This window comes from Haemaphysalis longicornis, unplaced genomic scaffold (assembly GCF_048455015.1).
Source record: "Haemaphysalis longicornis isolate Haplotype H1 unplaced genomic scaffold, Haemaphysalis longicornis Haplotype H1 scaffold_8, whole genome shotgun sequence".
Classification (NCBI taxonomy): Eukaryota; Metazoa; Arthropoda; class Arachnida; order Ixodida; family Ixodidae; genus Haemaphysalis; species Haemaphysalis longicornis.
The window spans coordinates 2,896,676-2,918,635 of record NW_027526445.1 but is presented as its reverse complement, the minus strand read 5'-3'; the positions used below and the strand labels follow the sequence as shown (position 1 = coordinate 2,918,635).

The following is a 21,960-nucleotide window of genomic DNA, read 5'->3' as shown; positions in this document are numbered from 1 at the left end:
AAAGTTTGATTTTTCTTTTTTGCTTTTTTTGAAGTTGGTGCAGTTACTTTCTTTTTTTCTCAGTCAGTTTTCTTCGTATTTTCTACTGGTAGTACCGTATTTTCTCGCATATAACCCGCCCTCGCATATAACCCGCACCCCTAACTTTGAACTCCCCGAAAAAAGAAAAAAAATCCTCGCGTATAACCCGCATGCTTACCTGAAAAAAACTGGTTTAGGAAGTCACAATTGCACAGGCACAATCTCGTTTACGGGAGAACTTTATTTCGAAACGATCGCCGCAACGTTGTCAGCGCCGATACTGGTTCAGTCAGCCATTGCCAGACTCGCCACTGCCGCTGCTGCCATCCGAGGCTTCGTCGTCGCTCTCAAAGACGCAATCGTCTTCGGTGCCATCTAAGCAATTGCTGATGGCGCACTTCTTAAAGCCCTTGCGCACCATGTCGGCCGGAATCGCCCCCCATGCATCCACGATCCACTGGCACAGCAGCGCAATGTCTGGCCTCCGCACGCGTCCCATCGGTGTGAGGGCGTAAAGGCCGCCGGGCAAGGTCCTCGCTTCTCCTTGTGTGCACTTTTGAGAGAGGCCTTTTTTTCCGCCAGTCGCGAGTGCAGGGCTCGTCGACGTCGTGCTTTCTCGCAGCAGCTCTGTTGCCGATTTCCTCCACAGCAGCGATGATCTCCAGTTTCTCTTTCGCGGTGAAAGATTGCCGCCGAGACCCACTCACGGTGTCTCACCAGACAAGGCTTACCAACGGTCCAAACTGGCCACACCTGACTTGGGGGCCCAACAACTTCTCAACAAAGCGCACGCAAATCACAGCAACAGAACCAAAAAAAGCAAGCGAAAAGTCCGAATAAACACGCTATGGAGGGGATCTGTCTATGGCCTGTGTTGGCTTCTTATTGGCTTTGCACGAGACGATGACGATGGGGATGCCGATTGCATGGCAGGCCGTGCATTGCCGTGAAGCCGACCTCTGCTTCCAGAATATTCGCAGATAACCCGCACCCCCACTTTTCGAACGAATTTTTTAAATTTTTGGTGCGGGTTATATGCGAGAAAATACGGTACTTGACAGAAGAACTGAAAGCTTAAACAGCTCTGCTGTTTAAATGCCATTGTTTAGCTGAGTTACTGGGAAGTGAGTATACTAAAACTGAACCCTGCTTGCTTCGTTGTAACCCTGTGCTGTGTACTACTGTGTTGGCGGATTGTGTTTCGGGGCCCCTTTAACGGGAACGAGCCGGTGCAGCCGCGAGAGCATGCGACTGCTTGTGAGGAGCAGAAGGAAATGATGATGACTGGCGTTGTATGCTGCAGGGGTACGTAAGGAAGAGGAAGGGACAACACTGACCGCTGGTCATTTTAATGGCGCTGGCATACCCACATTTTCCCATTTCAGACCGTCTTCGACAGGCTGGAGCCGGAGGAGATGCGGCGGGCAAGGACGCGGTCCAATCCGTTTGAGACCATCCGGGGCGGCATATTCCTGAACAGGCAAGGCTACTCGAACTTCTGTTCTCTACAATCTTTCCTGTCCTTTGGGGTGAGAGAGATAAGCTTGGAGAAGGCGGGGAGGGCTTCGTTGCCACCACACACGGCTTAGTTAAGACTGTAGGCCCAGACAAGAAATAGGTGGGAGTGCCTTTATGGGTGTGATTGCACTGCTACAACAAGAAAGTGAAGGTTTTGTTGCACTGGTTGTGTGGAAGGAGCTATGGTACGCCGTTTTCTCGATTGTAATCATCCCATGAATGTAAGAACCCTTTAACTGTTTTGTTACGGCGGAAAAACGGCCGATTTTGAGTGCTTCCACAAAACTATCTTTTTCTCTTGAGCTAGTGGACACATTTAGCCCTGCTATGCATGAAATTGTAGCATTTAGATTGCTCTTCCAAACACTTAACAGCAGTTTTGGAAAGGCAAAATTATTCACACTTTATTGGCCAAATAAACAGAAAAAAAAAATGCTCAAAAAAAGTATACACACACCATATATAGGCGATTGTGCTGAGCCTAAAAATTATTCTAGGAATTCTGAGATATGCAAATTGTTCCTACATTCCTTGGATATGATTCAATATATAAATCAATGCTGTAAACCAAGTTTTGGATCTTTGCGGACCCATCAACCTAGCGGAACTGATGGCTGTGTCGCTCTGTGAAGCCACTCGTGGGTAAGTCGGTCGGTCTAAAATATGCATCCAAGCATGTTATTTTTGTGTTCTCACACAATCATTATCTCCTCAGTGGTTAAAAAAAATAAAAAAAATACAGCGCTCTTGAGAAGCATCGCACATCGCTCCATAGCACTAATCTGAGACGAGCGCCAGGCTATCTTGAAGGTGATAATGCAATAAGGCGCGGTGCATTTGGCAAAATACCCCCACCATCCTTGCCCAGACCGTACACGTCAAAGTAGAACCGGAAGTATGACCGTTAAATTGGAACTTTGACCAGTGTTGCATATACAGTCTAACCTCGAAATAATGAACCTCGATATAACGAAGTTCGCGATGCAACAAACTTTTTACGTTTCAGTTTCTTGTTGCTATTAAGGTGCATGTGTTTTTACCCTCGATTTAACGAAGTAGTTTTAAGGCACAGTTTCGATGCGATGAAGTTTCTGCGAGCACAGAAATCAAATTTCGGCAGATCCCACTACATCATTTGTAAATAACGCTCGAAATAATTCACGCCCAACTCATTGCGACCGGTCCCGTGCAAGTGCGGACACACGATGCACGACTGGCCTCCCCACTGCTTCCAATCCTATTCGGTTTTGCAGGTGCCGTGTTTGGCATTGCTTCACTACCGACGAGTGTTACAAGAGATTCTAAAAGCTGCAGTGAGACTTCGTTACCTTTTAATAAACAACGGGGGAAAAATTTGTAGTTCAGCACAGTTCCTTGAAGTACAGTTGATAAGTTGAGCTTTTAACGATTGCACCAGTAACGATCAGCCTTTCAACAAGAGCTCGCAGAAACTTACCAGATATTTCGACCAGGTTGCTCCTGGAACACAGCTTTTTTTTTTATTTCGAGAATTAACAACTGCAAGGCTTCTCTTGCACCGCGACAGCACTTGGCAGGGTAAGCGTCGGCACTGCTTCAGGCGTAACTTTTGGTGAAGTTGCAGACATCACGCAATAATAATAAGCACTGCACTCGTACTACAGAGCCAGAGCAGCGCACTAAGCGACCCAGCGGTAATCAGGTAGTCGACGGCCGGTACCGATTTATTGCCCGAGCGCGCACACTCGGGCGGTAAATCGGTACCGGACAAAGCTTCAGCGCTGATAAACTGAGTTCCGCCATTTTGTGGGCACCCCTGCGTCCCGTTCCCACCAGCCCGCAATAGCACGTGACCGGTCCCAGTGTTGCTTGACGCATTAGAGGACTGCTGCTGAGTTCCACTGAGTTTCGTTTTCGTATTGGGTGAATCAGAATGCGCCCGACCCGGGGTAGTCGCTCTAGCATGGTGCGCGTTTTGCGGCATCTTTTACCTCGAACCATCAGTCAAGATTTCCAAATAACTTCACTATACAACACTCGCTGGTCGGTTTGTTAATAGTTTCATCTAAAATAATTTTTAAAATCAATATCTTCATGATGACATCACTTGTGTCAGTGAAAGGCAAAAATCTCGATGCAACGAAGTTCGCGATAAAACGAAGTTTTTTCTGGAAAGTTACAGCTTCGTTATATCGAGGTTTGACTGTAGTACATGCTACAAACAGTCTGTTCTTTCTACACGCCTGCAGCACCTCTGCACAGTGTTCACGCGGGGGAAAAGAATCACCGATCACTGTTTTCGAACATTAGCACCGGCACTTGGAAAAAAGGCCTAGCACATGTGGTTGAGTGTGGAAGGACATACGCAAAGCTGATCAAATAAAGCGAAAATGTAACTAGGAGCAATTACTAACCAGCTCTAAAAATAATTCATGGCCAGCAGGATTAGCCAGGCTCTTTTCAAACCCTTCAGGACGAATCAGGCTTAGCTGAAACTGGTCATCAAACCGGATCGCCGCCTGACGTTCCCCCAAGGCAGCTTCCACATTTTCAACGACTTTAGTCGGGTCATTGCAACAGCTGTTATAAAATAATCTGATGACGGACAGCTGTGAAATCGAAAGTTAGACCAGCTGGACTCTGCACAGCCAGCGGCAGATGGTGCACAATGGATACTTGAGCATTTCTTACCTTTTTCACCGAACGGAATGGGAACGATGCATGTGTGGGATTTATAATGCCGAAATGTGCTGAACCTGAGCTTTAAAAAAAAAAAAAAAAAAAGCTGTGACGAGGGCACACTCGACCTTCGGGTGTGGCACTGAGCTGTTTTTCAATCTCACCGGAGTCGTGTTTTTTGGCAGCGTACTTCTTCTTGACGGCTGAGTGGACAGTGTGCTTAGTCAGGCCCATATTTCTGGCAATAGCGGCCTGTTTTTTGCCATTTTCGGCAGAGTTAATTATGCTTCGTTTATCATACGGGGAAACCAGCTACCCGGCTGCTGGTTGCCAAAAAAAAAAAAAAAACAATCACTACCGGCACTGGCTTGCCTTGGCTGCAGTGTCAATGAGCCATTCTATTCCGCCAATTTTGCCAGACATGGTAATTTCCTTGCCAAAATAAACACCGAAAAAGCAAATTGGGTGCCAGCCCCAACGAACTCTGCTATAAAGATTCGGTCAAAACAATTTCCGCCCGAAACTTAGTCTGTTGTAGCCGACAGTGTGCTATAGCCGGGTCCGTTATGAGCGGAGTGGACTCCACTTAAAATGCATGGGGACCAAACAAACCAACAGAAATGGTCTGTTGTAACCGGAAGTCCGTTGTTGCCGGATCCGCTGTAACGAGCGTGGACTGTAACTTGCAGCTTGTTCCTTCTGGTCTGCTGAAAATGATGTACCTTCAGTGATGCCAGATGTCAAGGTTGTTGCTGTCGAGCGACCCCTGCCATTGTTCTCACCTCTCCTTGCCACCCAGGGCAGCCATGAAGATGGCCAACATCGACTCTGCCTTCGACTTCATGTTCACCTCTCCCAAGGACGAGGACGGGGTGAGTGCGTGCTTTCGGGGGTGGCGTGCGACGCAGGTGCCTTTTGCGCACGCTGTCGTAGTGGTGCTTTGATCGCTGCTGCTCAAAACACGCTTGAACGAGTTGAGATTCACTGCTTAAGCTTCATCTGTTTGTCTGGGCAGTTGTCGCGAGAGGGTGGAGAAGAAGAAAAAGAAAAATGGTCGTGTATCTGCCCTTTACGCTGGAAATGTCGACGAAAGACCATAGTCTTTCGTCGACGCTTGCCGAGTAAATGCCTCCCTTGTCTTTCCCGCTCGCCTCTCATGCTGTTCCTCTCCCGTCTCGTTCCTCCAAAGATAACACGCTAGAGGTTTGCTCAAGTAAATTTGAATTTACCGCCTTCCACTGCTACAAGTTGGGTGCCTCGATGCCAGTGCTACCATACGGCGGAGGCGTGCGTGAATTGAGGCACTTTACTACAACGTTTATAGAACCACGTTGCCCTACTTCACGAGCATTCCAAGTGGAACATGGAACCTATCTAGTGGAACCTTTCATTACTGTTGCCGTTTCATTTTGTAAATTCCGCGAGGAGGTAGCGCTGGCAACAGAAGGCAATGGTTTCCTGCAGTTGGTGTAGTATATCATTTGCTGTCGCAAAAACCAAGCAGCCGTTAATTTTTTATAAAGGAACACTGCAAATATCACTTGTGCGTTGATTTTCTTCCTTGTATCTGCGTAATGTGTTGTTCTTGTTCAACAACGTTGACAAGTATGAACATTGACACCGGACTTAGACATTTAGATTTGGCAGTGTGTATGTAAGGCTGTTGCGCAGCTTCTGCTTCACTTTGGCCGGGGGGCTGAATCGAGTCTCAGATAGACAGACCAAAACTTCCGTGTTTAAGTATCCCAACAAAGACTATTGTCTTTAAACATTGGGGGCCAATACACTCGGTCAGTGTTGAACGCAGCGAAGCTGCGGTTGTGCTGGCAAATTTGCTCCCAATCCAAAGTATGAAGTTAGTTGAACAGCACAGCTACCCGAGCGCTCAGAGCAAAACCTAACTGGCTAGGGCAACATCTGAAGAAGGGCTGGACGCAGAACGTGTTTGTTTGAAATTTTGGAGTGGAGCTACTTGCCAGCTAATTAGCTGTATAGAAAGAAGCCCGCGTTTTGACGCCAGATGGAAGTTCCGCAATAATTTGCAACTTCCCTGCAAAGTAACCAATTTCAACAAGTACCGCATAAGTCAGAATATAGGTCGAGCCGAAATATAGGTTGGCCCCCCTACCTTGCATCCGAGAAATGGGAAAAAAGTTAAGCCAATGACCAGTGTATAGGTCAAGGATTGACCTTTCGCCAAATTTCTTAGTGAAAAATCTCTACCTATGTTCTGACTTGTAGGTTGACGTAACTTGACGTAATGACATAGTCATCGTCTTAGTGGACAAATGTCATTTAATTTGTTTCGACGGCGGTATTGTGTGACCACGCTGCCTCCCTAGACGACCATGTATTCAGAGCAGGCGGGAACTTCATAGCATCTACGGGATCACTCGGAACTGAATAATTACAAGTAAATGAAATTGTTTGTTTGGAGGGCGAGCTCTCTTATCGGGGGTGGGTGGGAAAGGAATTCACTAGTTTGTGAAGTACAAGTACAGTCATGGACGAATGGAACACAGTTAACGAAGATACGAACCAGAGCATGCAAATAGGGCAATTCCTTTCCACACAAATCAAATTTATGCATGGCTTAATTACAGTAACACAGTCGGGAAAGGTGGCTTTCCAAGTGTACAGTAGTGTGCCAATACTCGACCTCCACTGAATTTTTTTTTTTTTTTTTTTTTTTTTTTTTGCGGTTTGTGTTTTTGTGTTAGCGTTCCGTTTGTCCGCCAGTGCGCGTGTCCCCCCCTCGCCCTCTTGTTGCTCAGAGCCCCGTGCTGGGCCCCGAGGACCTTCTGTACTTTGCGGACGTGTGTGCTGGCCCCGGCGGCTTCTCGGAGTATGTGCTGTGGCGCAAGGGGTGGCAGGCCAAGGGCTTCGGCTTCACCCTCAAGGGCCCCAACGACTTCAAGCTGGAGGACTTCTTCGCCGGCTCCCCGGACACCTTCGAGCCCTACTACGGTACTGCGGGGGGCACTGAGCAATGGAACTGAAGATGAGAGGCGTTGTAACATTAGGGGGCAAGAACGGGGGGCGGAGGAGGGGGTCGCGGAACAAACGCCTGTTGTTGAGGACATGTTATTAGAAATTAGGAAGAAGAAATGGGCATGTAATGTGAGGGCAAGATAACCGTTGCTCGTTAAGGGGTAACAGAGTGGATCCCTAGGGAAGGCAAGCGTGGCAGGGGGCGGTAGAAGGTTGGATGGGCAGATGAGATTGAGAAGTTTGTGGGGATAAATTCGTCGCAGTTAGCACAGGACTGGGGTAATTGGAGATCTATGGGAGAACCCTCTGCCCTGCAGTGGGCGTAGACAGGCTGCTGACGATGATGATGATGACGGTATGGCGTGCCTGCGTCCCTGTCAGACTTGCGAGGAGGCTGTGCTCGGTGGCGGCTTTCAACGGCTGATTGCAGAACAGTAGCTGAACACCCTTTCTCGAAATTTTTTAGGCCGTGCTTGAAGTGCATCGGCCGTAAAAAATTCTGAGTACAAGCTTACCCCTTAACTCTTTCGTTACCACGCCTATTCAAATCGATCACCGGTGATCGATGATTTATATTGCCTATTTCAACATGTTGTAGTCGTTTCTCGTACACCTAATGCGGCCAGTGGTTAGTCTAGGCACTGCCCTTTTAGAATCAGTTTAAAGTTTCCCGCTCCGGTGACATTGAGACTTTTGACGGCATTTTCGCGAGCTGAGGTGCGTGTGTTTTTGAGGAAGGGGGCGTGGCTGCTGCACTTGAGAAAAAAGGATGCAGGTCGTGGTTAGGATGCATTACCATAATATTTTTTTTGTCAAAAGGCTCCTGGCAAGTCAAATACGAAATAATGCGGCCAGCTTTGTAATCCGACAGCGTTGAGAGGTGATAATTACTTAAAAATGGCCCCAGCTTTTCACTACTGATCTATGGCTCGGACAAAGGGCAGCTTTATTCTCCCAAAGCTTAATTCTGATGGTCCCTCGCATGTCTAGCAAGTGTGCCTGACATTTTCAACCAGTTTCCAGCAGTTTCGCTTTCGTTTTTCCATTGCGAAATTCATATTTGGCACTACTACGCAGTTACCCAACTACAAGCTCATTTGCCATGGTGCCTCCGTTGCCCGCTACTGCTCCTGAAAACAAGCATGCCGCTCGCGCTTCCACTTTATCTACGCCTTGCTTCTGCGATAAAAGCTTCCGCTGAAAGTCAAACGATAACACCAAGTCGTCGGGTATCAGTTCAGACGAGGAGAACGCTTGCAATTGGCCTTAAACACTACCAGCTGTTCACCGGCCAGTTTCGGTTTTATACGAGGGTATTTCCGGAGGTCTAGTGTCGGTTCCTAGTAGTACTGTCTATTCTGACAAAGTCTCCAACAGCCTTGTTTTTGTTTCTTTTCGAACGTGTTAGGTGGCGCCGCAATGTAGTAGGCTCGCAGTGCTGAACTCGCTTCACAGCCCGGCGGCGGCTTGGTGAAAGCTTGCTGGGCGTGATTCTAGCGCATCGTACCTTATTACGGAAAGCAGGGCTACCATAGTGAGTCAGAACATGCTAATAAACCGCAAATGAAAGTTCTGACTGATAAGTGATTATCAGAACATCAATAAGCATCCACCAAAGAGTTTGGTTCTCAACTCCAAGCGGATTTTTTCACATCGCTTGCTTGCCTTCAATATTGTGCCGGTCATAATCATTGACAAGGTGTTTTTACATCACGTGGAGGCTAATTTGGGCCTTTAATAATGTCAAACCACCAGATTTCTTCGAGAGAACTATCCAAAATAGCAAAACTTGAAATAGAGGTTGGGCTTCACCACATGGCACGGGCACCATGCGGGCTAACATTTTCTTTTATATCTGACAAATTGTTCTGCACAACTCAATTTTTTTTCTAGGACGGGTTTTTGAAATGTCTACCTACAAAATGTATATTCTAAATTTTTTCTACTACTAGTGGTTTATTAAACACAACTTACTTTTTTCTTATTTTCTTCGACGCGTGGACAAAAATTTCGAATTCGATAATTTTTTTCGGAATCATTATTTAGGAAAACATTATTAAAACTGGGTTCGTTGGAAAGCGCGTGGAATAATCTGCATTTAAGTCACTGCAATGTGTGCCTAACCAATATGGATAGCACAAAAAAAATGTTTTGTTAGACCCTTCAAAATTGGTCAATTTCCCTCGGTAACGAAAGAGTTAATAAGCAAGGGGTAAGCTTGTAAGGGGTAAGGCGGAAGGTCTTTTGCCGGAAACCTGGAAACCATTTTCTCCCTTAGTGTAGGGAAATATTTCAGTTAGAGTGAAATTTCAAGCTCATGCTTTGAATTCTTTGTGGCCCAGAAAGGTTTGGCGTGTCCCAGAAAATTTTGACAGAGACTGTACTTAAAGGAACAATGGAGGAAAATACAGCTTTCTTTAATTTGGAAGGGTTAGCCTTTAGTAACTCATAGAGCCTCATTGCAGCCACAAAAGACAATTCTTTAACCGCAAAAATGCAGTGCATGGTATTTAAGAACTTGGGAATTTCGCACTACATTGGCAGAAAGTGGCCAGGTGTGTTGAAAGAGAGGCCAGCCCTAAAAACATGCTTGTTGGTGGGCTAACTCCAGGTTAGCTTGTAAGCGATACGATTGAGCGAAGCTTACGTCGGCAGCCACCAGCAATAGCGCAAAGAAGTTTCTCTGATGTCAGGGGGAATTCGCCACAAACTGGCTTGGGGAGTTACCACTGGTGGATAAGTTTTCATTCATATCTGGATTATTTCTTTGGAGTTAACGCTAAAGTTGGGGTCGTTGTAAGTTGGGCAAAGACACATCTTTATTGAACGAAACAAGTGCTTTTCTGTGTGGCCTCTTTAAGAGACTTAGTGCTGAGTTTGTGTAAACCTCAGTGATACCTGCAATATGCAGTTTAACCCATGCAATAATGTATTGTTTGACTGTAGCATTGAAGACATGGTGTTGTTAGGCCACCAAAGTGTGCCGTCAAGAAACCATGCTTGTTTGAAATATGTTTTTGTGCTGTCGCAGCATTCAGACATTTGATTTGCACTCATCTCATGGGTGATATTCACTCCTTTTTGTTCTGTTTTGTTTGTTCACATACAAGTTGCCCATAACCCAAAGCACAAAAACAAAAAAACTGAGCATGTAACCAATTCGTTGTATAGTTTAGTCTGGTAAGGTAATTGGACAATGTTGTAACGGTCAATGAGAGAGTCAATGAGAGCTTGCTTCTGGGCTGGTTGGTACATTACTACTTGTAAAACACTGCGCTAAATTGACATTGATGGAGACGAAAAAATTAGCAGTAGCTTAGCTTGGCTATGCCAGGGTATACGTAGCGTGAGCTAAGGTTCAGCTGGTTATTCTTGGGTTTCCTGGTTGTCTAGGATTAGCTTGATTATCATGCTTACTGCTGCTAGAACGATTTCCAGTTCAATCCAATCCAATCCTATGCAATCCAGTCTCAATCCAATCCAATCCTATGCAATCCAGTCCAGTCCAGTCACTGCTCCTCGCGCATGCGCAGCACGGCTCTCCAGGAGCCATGCGAAACGGCTATCAAGTGGCTCCGGCACAGTGTCAGGCTTGGCTACTGCGCAACGGAGGCACACAGCTGGCACGCGCCGGCGCCAGTGCGTCTGCCGCAGCAATGATGTCACTCCTCTGGAATGCACAGATTGGCAAATGTGCAGACCCAATTCTCTACACACCTGTACTCCAATACAATCCAACTCAATCTAATCCAATTCAATCCAGTCCAATGCTCCTCGCGCTTGCGCAGCAGGGCCCTTGAAGGTCCACAATTGGCAGGCCCGGATCGTCTCGTCCCCAGGCTTTCACATTTCTCCCTAAGTGGACCGCATTAGCACACACTGGAACCCGCTGCAACCGGCTTCGCGAAGTCGGCGTCTGTAGCGCAAAGCCAACGTGTATGATCCCCCCTTCAGGCGCAAACGCACGTGAACTGGCAAGGAGAAGAGCACACAAGACATCATGCCTCGAATGCCGGGCAGAGTGTTCTCGAAGGTCGAGCTGGCCGACACCGGGTGCTCCGCATGAAACGCACGCTGGAGTGCGCTCAATATGTTTTCTTGGTGTTTTTTCTGGTAATGCTATACAGCGGTACGAGACACTTAAACAGCTCCGCGGTTAAAATGGTGTGAGGAAGAGGGGAGGAAAAAAAAAAAAAAAACATAGCTCGATGTCAAGCTTGAGTCGTTCCTGCCACAGCAGAAACAAAAATCCGAACAGATGGTGTGCGAGCAGTGTTGATGACGGAAAATTAGGTGACTGGTAAAAAGCGCAAAGGCTCATGGGGACGTTGTCTGCTCCCGCCACTTCCGGTTCGAGATCTCGCCTGGCCTCCCGTACGCCGGCGGCTTTCTTGCGAGTGTGTGCGCGTTGTTTATTTGTCACAGAGTGCTTACCTTGTAGAGGAGGTGCTAGTAGAATTCCTCGCTGTTATTTATTTAATGTGCGATGCATGAGCGTTTTTTTTTTCGGTGGAAACAGATGAACAAGAAGCGCATGCGCGCGTGAAAGCCACCGGCCTACGGGAGGCCAGGACAGCTCTTGACCCAGAAGTGGCGGGAGCAGACTACGTCCGCATGAGACTTTGCGCTTTTTACCCGTCACCTATTGAGTTCATGGCATAAACCTCCATTGTATTCACCACCACCATCATCATCATCATCATCATCAGCCTGTCTACGCCCACTGCAGGGCAAGGCCTCTCCCATAGATCTCCAATTGTACTGGTCCCGCGCTAACTGCGACCAATTTATTCCCACAAACTTCTTGACCTCATCTTCCCAGCTAACTCTCTGCCGCCCCCTGCCACGCTTGCCTTCTCCAGGGATCCACTCTGTTACCCTTAAAAAAAAAGCGGTTATCTTGCCTCCGCATTACATGCCCTGCCCATGTCCATTTCTTCTTCTTAATTTCTAATTCCATTGCATTCACCGTGGAAGCAATGAGATGGGAGGAGAGGAGTGTGAGGGGGGAGAGGGGGAAAGGAGAGGGTCGTATGTGGCGGAGACAGCATATTGTTTTTTGACGATTACAGCAAAGCAACCAAGCAAGTATGTGACCAATCTTTTTTTGCAACTTAAGATGTGTAGCAGTCTTGCACACACAGCTTTCTTGTATTTTTAATTTGTTTATTTGCTTCTCTATGAAAGGCTATCATTGTAACTAGTGTCGTAATTGCACAATCCTGACGTGCACCGTTTTTCACTAAAAGTAGCCTTATTATTTGCGTGCACGTTACAATTTATTGTAACACTTAAATCGGGTTGTAACCACCCAGCGCCATTGCCATGGACACAGACCTCCAACTCAATCCAATCCAAAACAACCCGTCTCGATGGGCACACCTTTTTCAGCTGTTGCGCATATTTTTTGATTAATTTATCAGACTAAATTATTTTTTAGAATTTCACGAGAAAACTTACCTCCGTGTTACGATCTGGAAGACGTTAGAATTGTGCAAATACCACTACCAATTCTCCGTGGCTTTGTGCTGAGCAGCGCAATATCTTAGTCAGTGAGCCACTTCACAGTGTTAGTGACATGATTTAGCAGTGTTTGTGTAGCCCCCCTCGTCAAGCTCTGTGCAGTCAAACTTTCGTATTCAGTGAATGGATGAATATGAAACCCCCCACCCATAAAGATAAATTGTCGTACGTCCTTCAAGCAAGCTGCCTTGCTTTGTGACTTGTGCAGTAAGACAGAAGAAGGCAGTGGCGAGATCTTCTTCATGTGCGGTGGCTGTCCTCGTTGGCACGCAGGGTTGGAGGAGCTGGGAAACTCGGGCGACATCTTTGAGCCCGACAACCAGCGGGCGTTCTCCCGCTTTGTCCGCGCCAGCACGGACTCCAAGGGGGTCCACTTCGTCATGGCCGACGGGGTGAGTGTGGACGCTCGCTGACCGAGCTCCGTTCACTGTGGCCTCCCGTGGCCGTTGTTCTGCGTTGGGTCGATCGTCTGTTGAAGCAGAATGGACGAGCGTGGTGACGCTGTGTTGCAGAAACTGCAGGTAATAGATGCCAGGTATTAAATTAATAAATAACTGCAGGTATGGCCTCGAAGTTGGAACTGCAAGTTCGATGGCAGGGGAGTTACCGTAATTGTGAAAAGGCAGGGTCTGAGGGGTACTTGCGCAATCACATTCCTTGATTGATTGATTGATGGATTGTAGGGTTTAATGCGCCGACGCAACGCAGGCGATGAGGCGCGCCGTAGTGGAGGGCTCCGGATCAATTTTGACCACCTGGGGATCTGTAACGTGCGCTGAAATCTCGTACACACGGGCGTTTTCGCTTTTTGCCTCCACCAGAAAAGCGGCCGCCGCGGCCGGGAATCGAACCCGCGACCTCGTGCTGAGCAGCACAACGCCTTAGCCACTGAGCCACCACCATCATCATCATCGTCATCAGTCTATCTACAACCACTACAGGGCCAAGGCCTCTCGCATAGATCTCCAATTATCCTCTCCTGTACTAACTGCGACCAATTTATCCCTGAAAACATTCCTATAGGGCTTACTAATTACCCACGGGCTTAAAAAGAATCGTGCACCAAGCGAAAGGTTCCACTAATTCGCAGAAATGTTCTAAACGGCTTAGTTTGCTGCTTTTACAAATATATCGCTTCTTTACTAAGATTGAAATAAACAAGAAACGTGTTTTGTAGGGGTGTGCAAATATCAATTTTTCAATTTCGAAGCGAATTCGAATAATAAAAACAAAGTTCGAATCGAATCGAATATTTTCCGAATATTTTTCGAATACGAATACCGTATTTACTCGCATAATCCTCGCACTTTTTTTTCGGAAAAGTCAATGCAAAGTTAGGGGTGCGAGAATTCTGCGAAGAAAAAAAAAAAAAAATCCGGTGCAGTGTTGCCAATTTGCCCTATGCCAGTCCCGCTAAATGTAGCGGTCGTTTTTTGTATATGTAAGCTCAGTGTTGCCAACAGCAGCTATTTCTTTTTATTTTATTATTTACACAGTATCCCGTCGATCAGCGATCATGAAATTGCCGCCTTTGTTTTCTTGCCGCCTTTGCTTCCGGTCGCGTTCGCCGCCGCGCGTTCGACATCTAGCTCGCGTAGATCGCCGGCGAACAGCCGTGTTTTTGACGCTGGCGGCGCCGCCGGGCGACGTTCGCCGCCTTTTTGCCTACATTTCACTGCATGGAGGTAGTAGCCATGCAGGTTATTAGGGCGCCTGGATGGCCTTGGCATAGCCTCCTTTATACTTTATAAAGGAGGCTATGGCCTTGGATACACAGCGCTCTCCGCCGAACAGAGAGGCGGCGGGGGAGGGCGCGCGTTGGAGCGCGCGTGCACCATGCGGGTTTCGCGAGCAGGCAACTTTCGCCGCTGCAAAGTTGGGGGTGCGAGGATTATGCGAGGAACCAAAAAATCCAAGTTTTGGTGGCTCACATTAGGGGTGCGAGGATTACGCGAGTGCGAGGATTACGCGAGTAAATACGGTACTTATTGTTTTTTGTAAAATTAAAGTTTTCACCATCTAGAGACACAAAAACTGCAACTTTATTGCACAACAAATCACACAAAGTAAAATCAGGAATTTCACAATACCATTGCACTCAACAGCTTAAGGTCTGCACTCACTTAAATGTGAACATGGAGAAAGGTTAACTGCTCCACATGTTCAGGGTGCAGTGACAACCTCCTGCTCGTCACGACTCCACCAGATACCGAAAGCAGCCGCTCTCTTGAGACACTAGTGGCTGGCATGCCCGAGCCTGTGCACAATGCCGCGCGCTGATACAGTAAAATCTCGATGATACTAATCTTGCGGGACCGCGAAAAATATTCGTATCACCCGAAATTTGTATGAACCAACACAGACCAAAAAATTGAGCGCTGGAAAAAGTTCTCGTTTATTTCTTCTCTTACTTTCGCGGGAAGAAATTCGTGAAAAAATTGAGCGCTGGAAAAAGTTCTCGTTTATTTCTTCTCTTACTTTCGCGGGAAGAAATTCGTGAAAAAATTGAGCGCTGGAAAAAGTTCTCGTTTATTTCTTCTCTTACTTTCGCGGGAAGAAATTCGTGATTTTTTCTGCTTTTTTTAACCCCCATGTCGCAAAGCAGTCCTTTCTGGAGCACGTAAAGCTTCGCGCTCGTCTCCTCACTCGCTGTGCCCAAGCTCGCTACACGCCGCAACAGTCAAGCGTGAACCGCATGGTGCGTTTTTGCACGCGATTCGCTCGCCTCGGCTCTGCACGCGCTGTATTTTCACACCCGCATCGACGATTTCGCGCCCGCGGTAGCGCCTACCTCGGTAAGAAAATGACGCACGACGCGCGCGGTAGAATGGAGGAGCCTGACTACTTGCGATGAGATCGACACAGCCGGCTTGGCTCCGCCGGAGATGGTTAGGCTTAGCACCCCAGCAAATATTTTACAGGCGCTTTCTAGCGGCGCAGATGATGTTTTATAGTACCGTTTTCGGATGCATTATCAGTTCCTTTACCGCACAAGCAACTTCGTGTCTCCCTTGAGCCGAATTTTAAAGAGCGGTTAGAAACGGTCGCTCGAGCGCCCACGCCACTTCGCGGTTGGAGCCGACGCCATGTTGACGCCACCGGCCACGTACCGCGCAGCGTGGGGGTGGTTTCCCGGCGGTGTCAGCGCGCGTTGGGCGTGCGCAGAGCATTTTCGCGAGCAGAAAACAACACCGATACAGTCTGCGAAAGCACGTACCGTTCGCCGTGTATATGCTTCGCCACTTTGCTGCTGAGACAAGCTCTGAATTTTTTTTCTTTTTTATTTAGTTTTGGGTAGTTAGAATATTTCGAACCATAAAAGTGTCGTTCGAATCGAATCGAAGACCAAAAAATTCGAATCGAATATTCAAAGTTTCGAATATTCGCACACCCCTAGTGTTTGGTTTACCCAGCTTTCACTAGATGGCGCTAGCTGTCTAGCAAGCCGGAGTTTTGTTTTTGTTCATTTCAGTACAGAAGCGACGTATCTCTAAAATGAGCGAAACTAGGCCGTGGTGGACATTGACATGTATTTTTAAAGCTTTTCGTATTGGTGCACAATGGCTCTTAAATCCAGGGGTCACGAAGTGGTACTTCCCATAGGAACGTTAACAGGCCATGAAGAGAAAACACAAGTTTGGTTCATTCAAAGGATTGCATTGCTAGAATCATGCTGACACCATTTTTAACGTAAACTCCACTCAAATAAGCTACAAATTAGGAACAAAGGAAATGGCCATGCGACCCACTAGCTCATTTCCCGCAACAGAACCTATGATGTCATACCAGCCAGCTCTGCGATTGGCGGAGGCCGGCAAAAGGGAACGCAAACTACGCAGGGCTTATAAGCTTGCCGAATGGGCTGTGTGCGATTAAATTCAGGCCGCATTCTTTTTAAAGCAGTAAGAATTGTGGGGCAAAGAGTGGAAGCTACGAAAGCACACGTAAACATTGAAGTACCGATGCGTATACTGCTGTTGGTACTGCGCGCACTATGCTTGGTTTAGCTGCACAGGACTGCGGGGCTTTGGGGTTGTCTCAGACGACACTGGCCAATTGACGCAAGCAACGGTGTCTTACGTGACCATTCTTGTCGAGCGAGCACTGTGTTTCGCGAAACGATTACTTCCTACCTGAACAAAAACAAGCCAGGTTTAAATACGGCCAAAAACAAACCAAAGGCAGAAAACGGCTTCCCACGGTGTGGTGGCACCATCTAGGCTTCCTAACGGTAAACAAGGCTTCTCAATCGGCTGCAGAGCAATCAGTTGCTGTGATGTTGTTGCAGGCCACAAAAACACACGATTTAGCAGGAAAATCGAAATTTTAATTTAAATTGATCAATTTCTCAGTGAATATAGCATTGTTGGCATCCGGACAAGCGCTGCGGCCACTATAAAACACGAAATATTTCGAATAAAACAAACTTGTATTTTGTCCTTTAAGGAGGGACGTGGCAAGTAAAATACCTTTTTTTTTATTTACGAGCCAAATCTAAGCAAATTAGCAGTATTTACGTAGCTAACTATCCTCACAACGAAACTGAAAATGTTTTCAAAATATCTTGTATGTGTTTTGAGTTACAAGACTGATTACCTGGAAATCGCATTAGGCATAATTAACCACCTAATTAGGTAAGAACTCAACTACATTTTTATGTCAGTGGGATCACGAAGTTGCATTCTGTGCCAAGAAGCTACTAGATTATTGCATTATATCCTTGAGGTACAATGAAAACACAAGAAAAGTTTCACCTTCCTTTCAAAATCAGGAATGGTGTCACGTCACAACAAAAGTGAAACTTCTCTCTTCATTTCTGGATACCTAAAACAAATAAAGCAATAATCTAGTAGCTTCTCAGCACAGAATAGACCTTCCTGACGACACTGACATAAAAATCTTGTTGAGTTCCTGCCTAATTAGTTAATTATAATTGGGGCGACTTTGTAAATGTAATTAGTCTGGTAAGTCAAAAAGTATAGATGATATATTTAAACGGATTTCAGTTTTGTTATTAAGATAGTTAACTGCATAAATGCTCCTAATTTGATTAGATTTGGTGCGCGAAGAACAAAAATAGCTTATTTGCCACGTCCACCCGTTATGTCTTTCTCAATCCCAATTACTCCCAATTTTAAGCAAACCATTGCGGCGAAGACTATTGCAGTTTTGCCGTTCAATGGGTCTTAGAACATTGGAAATTTTCGAGTACTGTATTTTCGCGCGTATAACCCGCCCCTGCATATAAGCTGCACCCCCACTCTCCGTTGACGAATAAAAAAAAATATATCCCCGCATATTGCTGCATATTTTATGCATAAAAGGATGGAACAAAGCTACTACTCAAGGAACATTACAGATTTGTGTATGCGAAAGAACTTACCTAGCTGGCTGCCTAACTAGATGACTTGCCGCATACATTTTTTCAGGTTGGTATATTGTTGAGCGGCGTGTGCAAAATAAGCACTGTCACTGTGATAACAATGGTTTAGTCTATATTGCTGCTGTAGGGGCGTGACGGCCCAGTGCGCATTGCGGTGAAGCTGCACCAAAGGGAATACATAGCATATAATCCGCATTGTTAGTTCACCCCTGAAATTTTCGCATTTTTGGTGCGGGTTATACGCGCGAAAATATGGTATTTGGCCAACGTAGGTTGGCTGCGTCGCGCGACAGGCGGACTTCCAAACCCTGTGGTGTGCCTTTTTTGCACGACGCCAATGCTACGCATGACAGCCTAACTTCACGAGCAAGCTTTGTGGGAAATGAGTGTATGTGAAACTTGGGGGGGGGGGGGCAGTGGTACTTGTGTAAAATCCATAAGTTGACGGGGTGTTTCTTCTCTATGTAGGGGCATGAGTGAGGCGTCAAAAGTTGTTCCTGGTTGGCTTGCAATTAGGTCATACGAGGTCATGCCAGCTGCTAGCTTGCCCTGTGTGTTTTCTGTGAATGGAGAGGGGGAGGGGGGGGGCACTCAAACATACTGTTTCGTATATTCACACAGTGTTGAGGACGAACCTGCATTTCTTCATGGCAATACATGCCAAGCTTTCATTCCACCGTTTTGCCCTCTCGTCATTAACTTTCGTTTTTATGTTTTGGCAGCATTTTCTTATCAAGCACTAGAACATGAGCAGTCAGATGATTATGTCCTGGCTGCCTAAACTATCTTTATTTTTCTGCCTATGTTTTAGTATGTCTGCACGCAGCGAAGCAAATGTATTTGTGTTTTTAAGCACGGGCTTCGATTTGAAATCAATTTTCGCCGTATTTACTCACATACTGAACCCTGCCCCCACTTTTCTTCTTCAGAATTTACTTTTTTGTCACCTTGAATAAAGAATGCAGCGGGAATATCTCGGCAGGGTTGCTGATGCCGTAGACGATAGCGGTAACTTGATATCATGCTACAGTTCGTGCAGAAATGCTACAAACACATTCCAACAAAAACTAATCTTAGCAGTAGCCAGAGATGTGAGTGCGAATGCCGTGGCTCACAATTTAAAAATTGCGCGCTCACGGAGCGCTACCTGCTGAACGTAAAACAAACCTTCTTGCACCATAGAAACGTTGCAGGGTGCAAACAAAGCACAAAACATACTCCGCAGTCTTTCCCTGCTCTTTGCTGTTCCGGCCGGTTTTGGGCGGCGTGCGAACAAAGCACTAAACGCACTCCGCACTCCTCTGCTCTTGCTGTTCCACAACATCGCCATTATGCTCCGTGGTTTTGTTGTTCAGCTGTGTTCTGACCTTTATTTCTGCTCTTGGTGTAGGTACAATGGGCCAGTACATGAGCTGCACAGCCAGTTTTAAACTGAAGGTGGTGGAGCATGCGTTGATGCATATGCATGAAAACTTCGCGGCTGGGCGGAACTTCAGTGTTGACCCAGTGTGTGTACGCTACGGGCGAAACGAGAGGTTTTTGGGCGGTGAACAGGGATCGCCGTGTGTTTCGTGGGCTCAAAGTGGGGAGGTTTCCCGGTGTCGGAAAAGATATTTTGGAGTGCCTTGACGGCACAGAAGACAGTGCCGACAACAAAAGTGCAGCCGCAAGCGACTTCAGCGAGGAGGGAAGCTCCATGGCAAGTAGGGGGCCACTGGCATGTTCAGAATAAAAAAGAAATTTGATTACATAATTACCTACGTGTTTCTACGAAAATGGTAAGGCACTGACAGCGCTTCTCTTAGCAACTTTATTGTATGAGAAAGTTCAACTTTTGAAAATCCCACAATTTTTTCCCTTGATGATTCCCCAAATTCATGCCGAATTTTCAAAAAGAAAAAAAAAAAAAAAGTGGGTACATTGCGTGAGTAGATACGGTACTATTCGTCTTCAACTCAGTACAGTACTACATATTCGTCTTCGTCTTCAATTCATTCGTCTTCAAACTATTCAACTCAGTTTGCAGGGCCAAATTTATTATATGCACACTTCTATATTTTACTGCGGCAAAACCCATGTTTTAACAGATTGCTCCACATGATCCTTTATATGCCCCCTCCGTCTGAATGTGACTGAGTTGAATTTAACCCTTTCACTGACGATTTTTTTTTTTTTATGGCTGGTCCTCACTCACTGCTGATAATTTTCCTCCCCCCCTCCTCCCAGGTTAGCAGAGTTGAAATTTTAGGCTCGTGCAACAATGCTCTGCGGCACATGTAAACAGTTTATTAAGGATTACCCTGCAAAATTGCAACGCTGTGCGGAATATAAACAAATTATTAACTCATTGCAGAAATAATTACGGGCTAATTAGGGTGTCGAGGTGTTTGGGAAAACATTTTAGTGTGATATTCTTCAGAACACAGCACCACACAAAGCTGCCACTGGCAGCTGCCATGCAGAAAGTGACATTCCCTTTTACAGCATTGGTCACATGTGAGTCGCCAGGGCCAGCACGTTTGAGGAAACTTGCACTCTATGTATGGTTGGAAATTAACGTGAGAGGATCTATGCGTTTCTGTGACCTTTGAATCGATGGGACGACGCGCCCACAATATTTTTTTTTTTTTTGCACAAGTTGTCGGGGGGGTGGCCTGGACTAGGGTCACTAGATAAGGCTGCAGAGTATCGGCACTCTTTTCTCCTATTGTTTCGTGCTGCCGCCGTGATCATTGGTCAGCTCGCATCACGTGACATTTGTTTACACTGCGACGGTTCATGGGCACCGCCTATTTGTTGTTGATGCATTCTCTGTCGGTCAACTGTGGTATTCTCATCTTGTACTCCCTGCTCTGCGGCTGCGCGCGACTGGCGTCGTTCTGAACGTGAATCAAAGATAACGCGCTTCGCAGCATTTCAGCTGCAGGAGTGTGTCTGAAGATGCCGTGTTTCTGCGTCTTCAGCAGGGTTGTTTACAAATGACCTTGTCAAAGTGAGCGGTGAGGCCGCAGAAGGGGCAATCTGGCAACACTGATAAAGGACAAAATGGCCACCGTTGCTCACTTGCGAGCCTCAGTGACGGCACTCTGTAGCTTATCTAGTGACACTAGCCTGGGCGTCAGGCGAAAAGGCAGCACAAGTGTACTTGAGCGTGACAGGGAGTGTGTGTGTTGGTGTGTGTGGTCGCCCGAGTTATCTCCGGAGTGGCTGTGACAGGGTTGACAATAAGAACAAACGCGCATCTGTCTCTATTTTTGTCCTTTTTCTTTCCTGATTCCGTGCCCAGGGCTTCTCCGTAGATGGCCAGGAGAACATCCAGGAGATCCTGTCCAAGCGGCTTTACCTGTGCCAGTTCTACACAGCGCTGTCTATCCTAAGGACAGGTGAGCAGGGATTGCGTGCTTTTCACTTGTCCTGTGCCCCCACTTTCTTTGTGTTTTGTTTTCCAGCTGTCGCCTTTATCTCTTCGTGTAACAGGAGAGTGTCCTTTTTTTAAAGACGATAGTCTTTCTTGGGCTACTTAAACCCAGAAATTTTGGTCTGTCTGTATGTCTGTCCGTCTGTCTGTCTGTGACTCGATTCAGGAGCCAGGGGTGAACGTGGCAGTGTGGAGGCAGTGTTGTACACGTTCCTCCAAAATAAGAACGAAAGCTCGTTCCCCGTTCCTTCCCAATTTTGAAACAAGTTCCCGTTGCAAGTTCCTTTGTTGTGAAAGGAATGCGTTCTAGTTCCACTTCGAACAATGGAACGTGTCGTTACATTAACGTTACATTTCATTTTTAAAAAATTAAATACGGTTTTGGATAATCCTGAGGCAAAATAAAGTGAGAAAATCAAAACTCGCATCGAACTGCGTATATTATACG

General features: G+C 46.5%; 2 protein-coding genes across 4 annotated transcripts in view; one reads left to right on the top strand and one right to left on the bottom strand.

The window, feature by feature from the left end:
- The window catches only part of LOC144150011 (cap-specific mRNA (nucleoside-2'-O-)-methyltransferase 1-like), a 103,371-nt gene that overhangs the window by 30,683 nt on the left and 50,728 nt on the right, over positions 1–21,960 (top strand). For all 3 annotated transcript variants that reach the window (XM_077681786.1, XM_077681785.1, XM_077681784.1), the window contains 5 exons: positions 1,407–1,501; positions 4,997–5,069; positions 6,972–7,164; positions 12,985–13,103; positions 21,381–21,477. In XM_077681786.1, the coding sequence (XP_077537912.1) occupies positions 1,407–1,501; positions 4,997–5,069; positions 6,972–7,164; positions 12,985–13,103; positions 21,381–21,477 (577 nt within the window). The remainder of the gene's footprint in view (positions 1–1,406; positions 1,502–4,996; positions 5,070–6,971; positions 7,165–12,984; positions 13,104–21,380; positions 21,478–21,960) is intronic.
- The window catches only part of LOC144150010 (cap-specific mRNA (nucleoside-2'-O-)-methyltransferase 1-like), a 267,529-nt gene that overhangs the window by 196,392 nt on the left and 49,177 nt on the right, over positions 1–21,960 (bottom strand). The window lies entirely within an intron of this gene.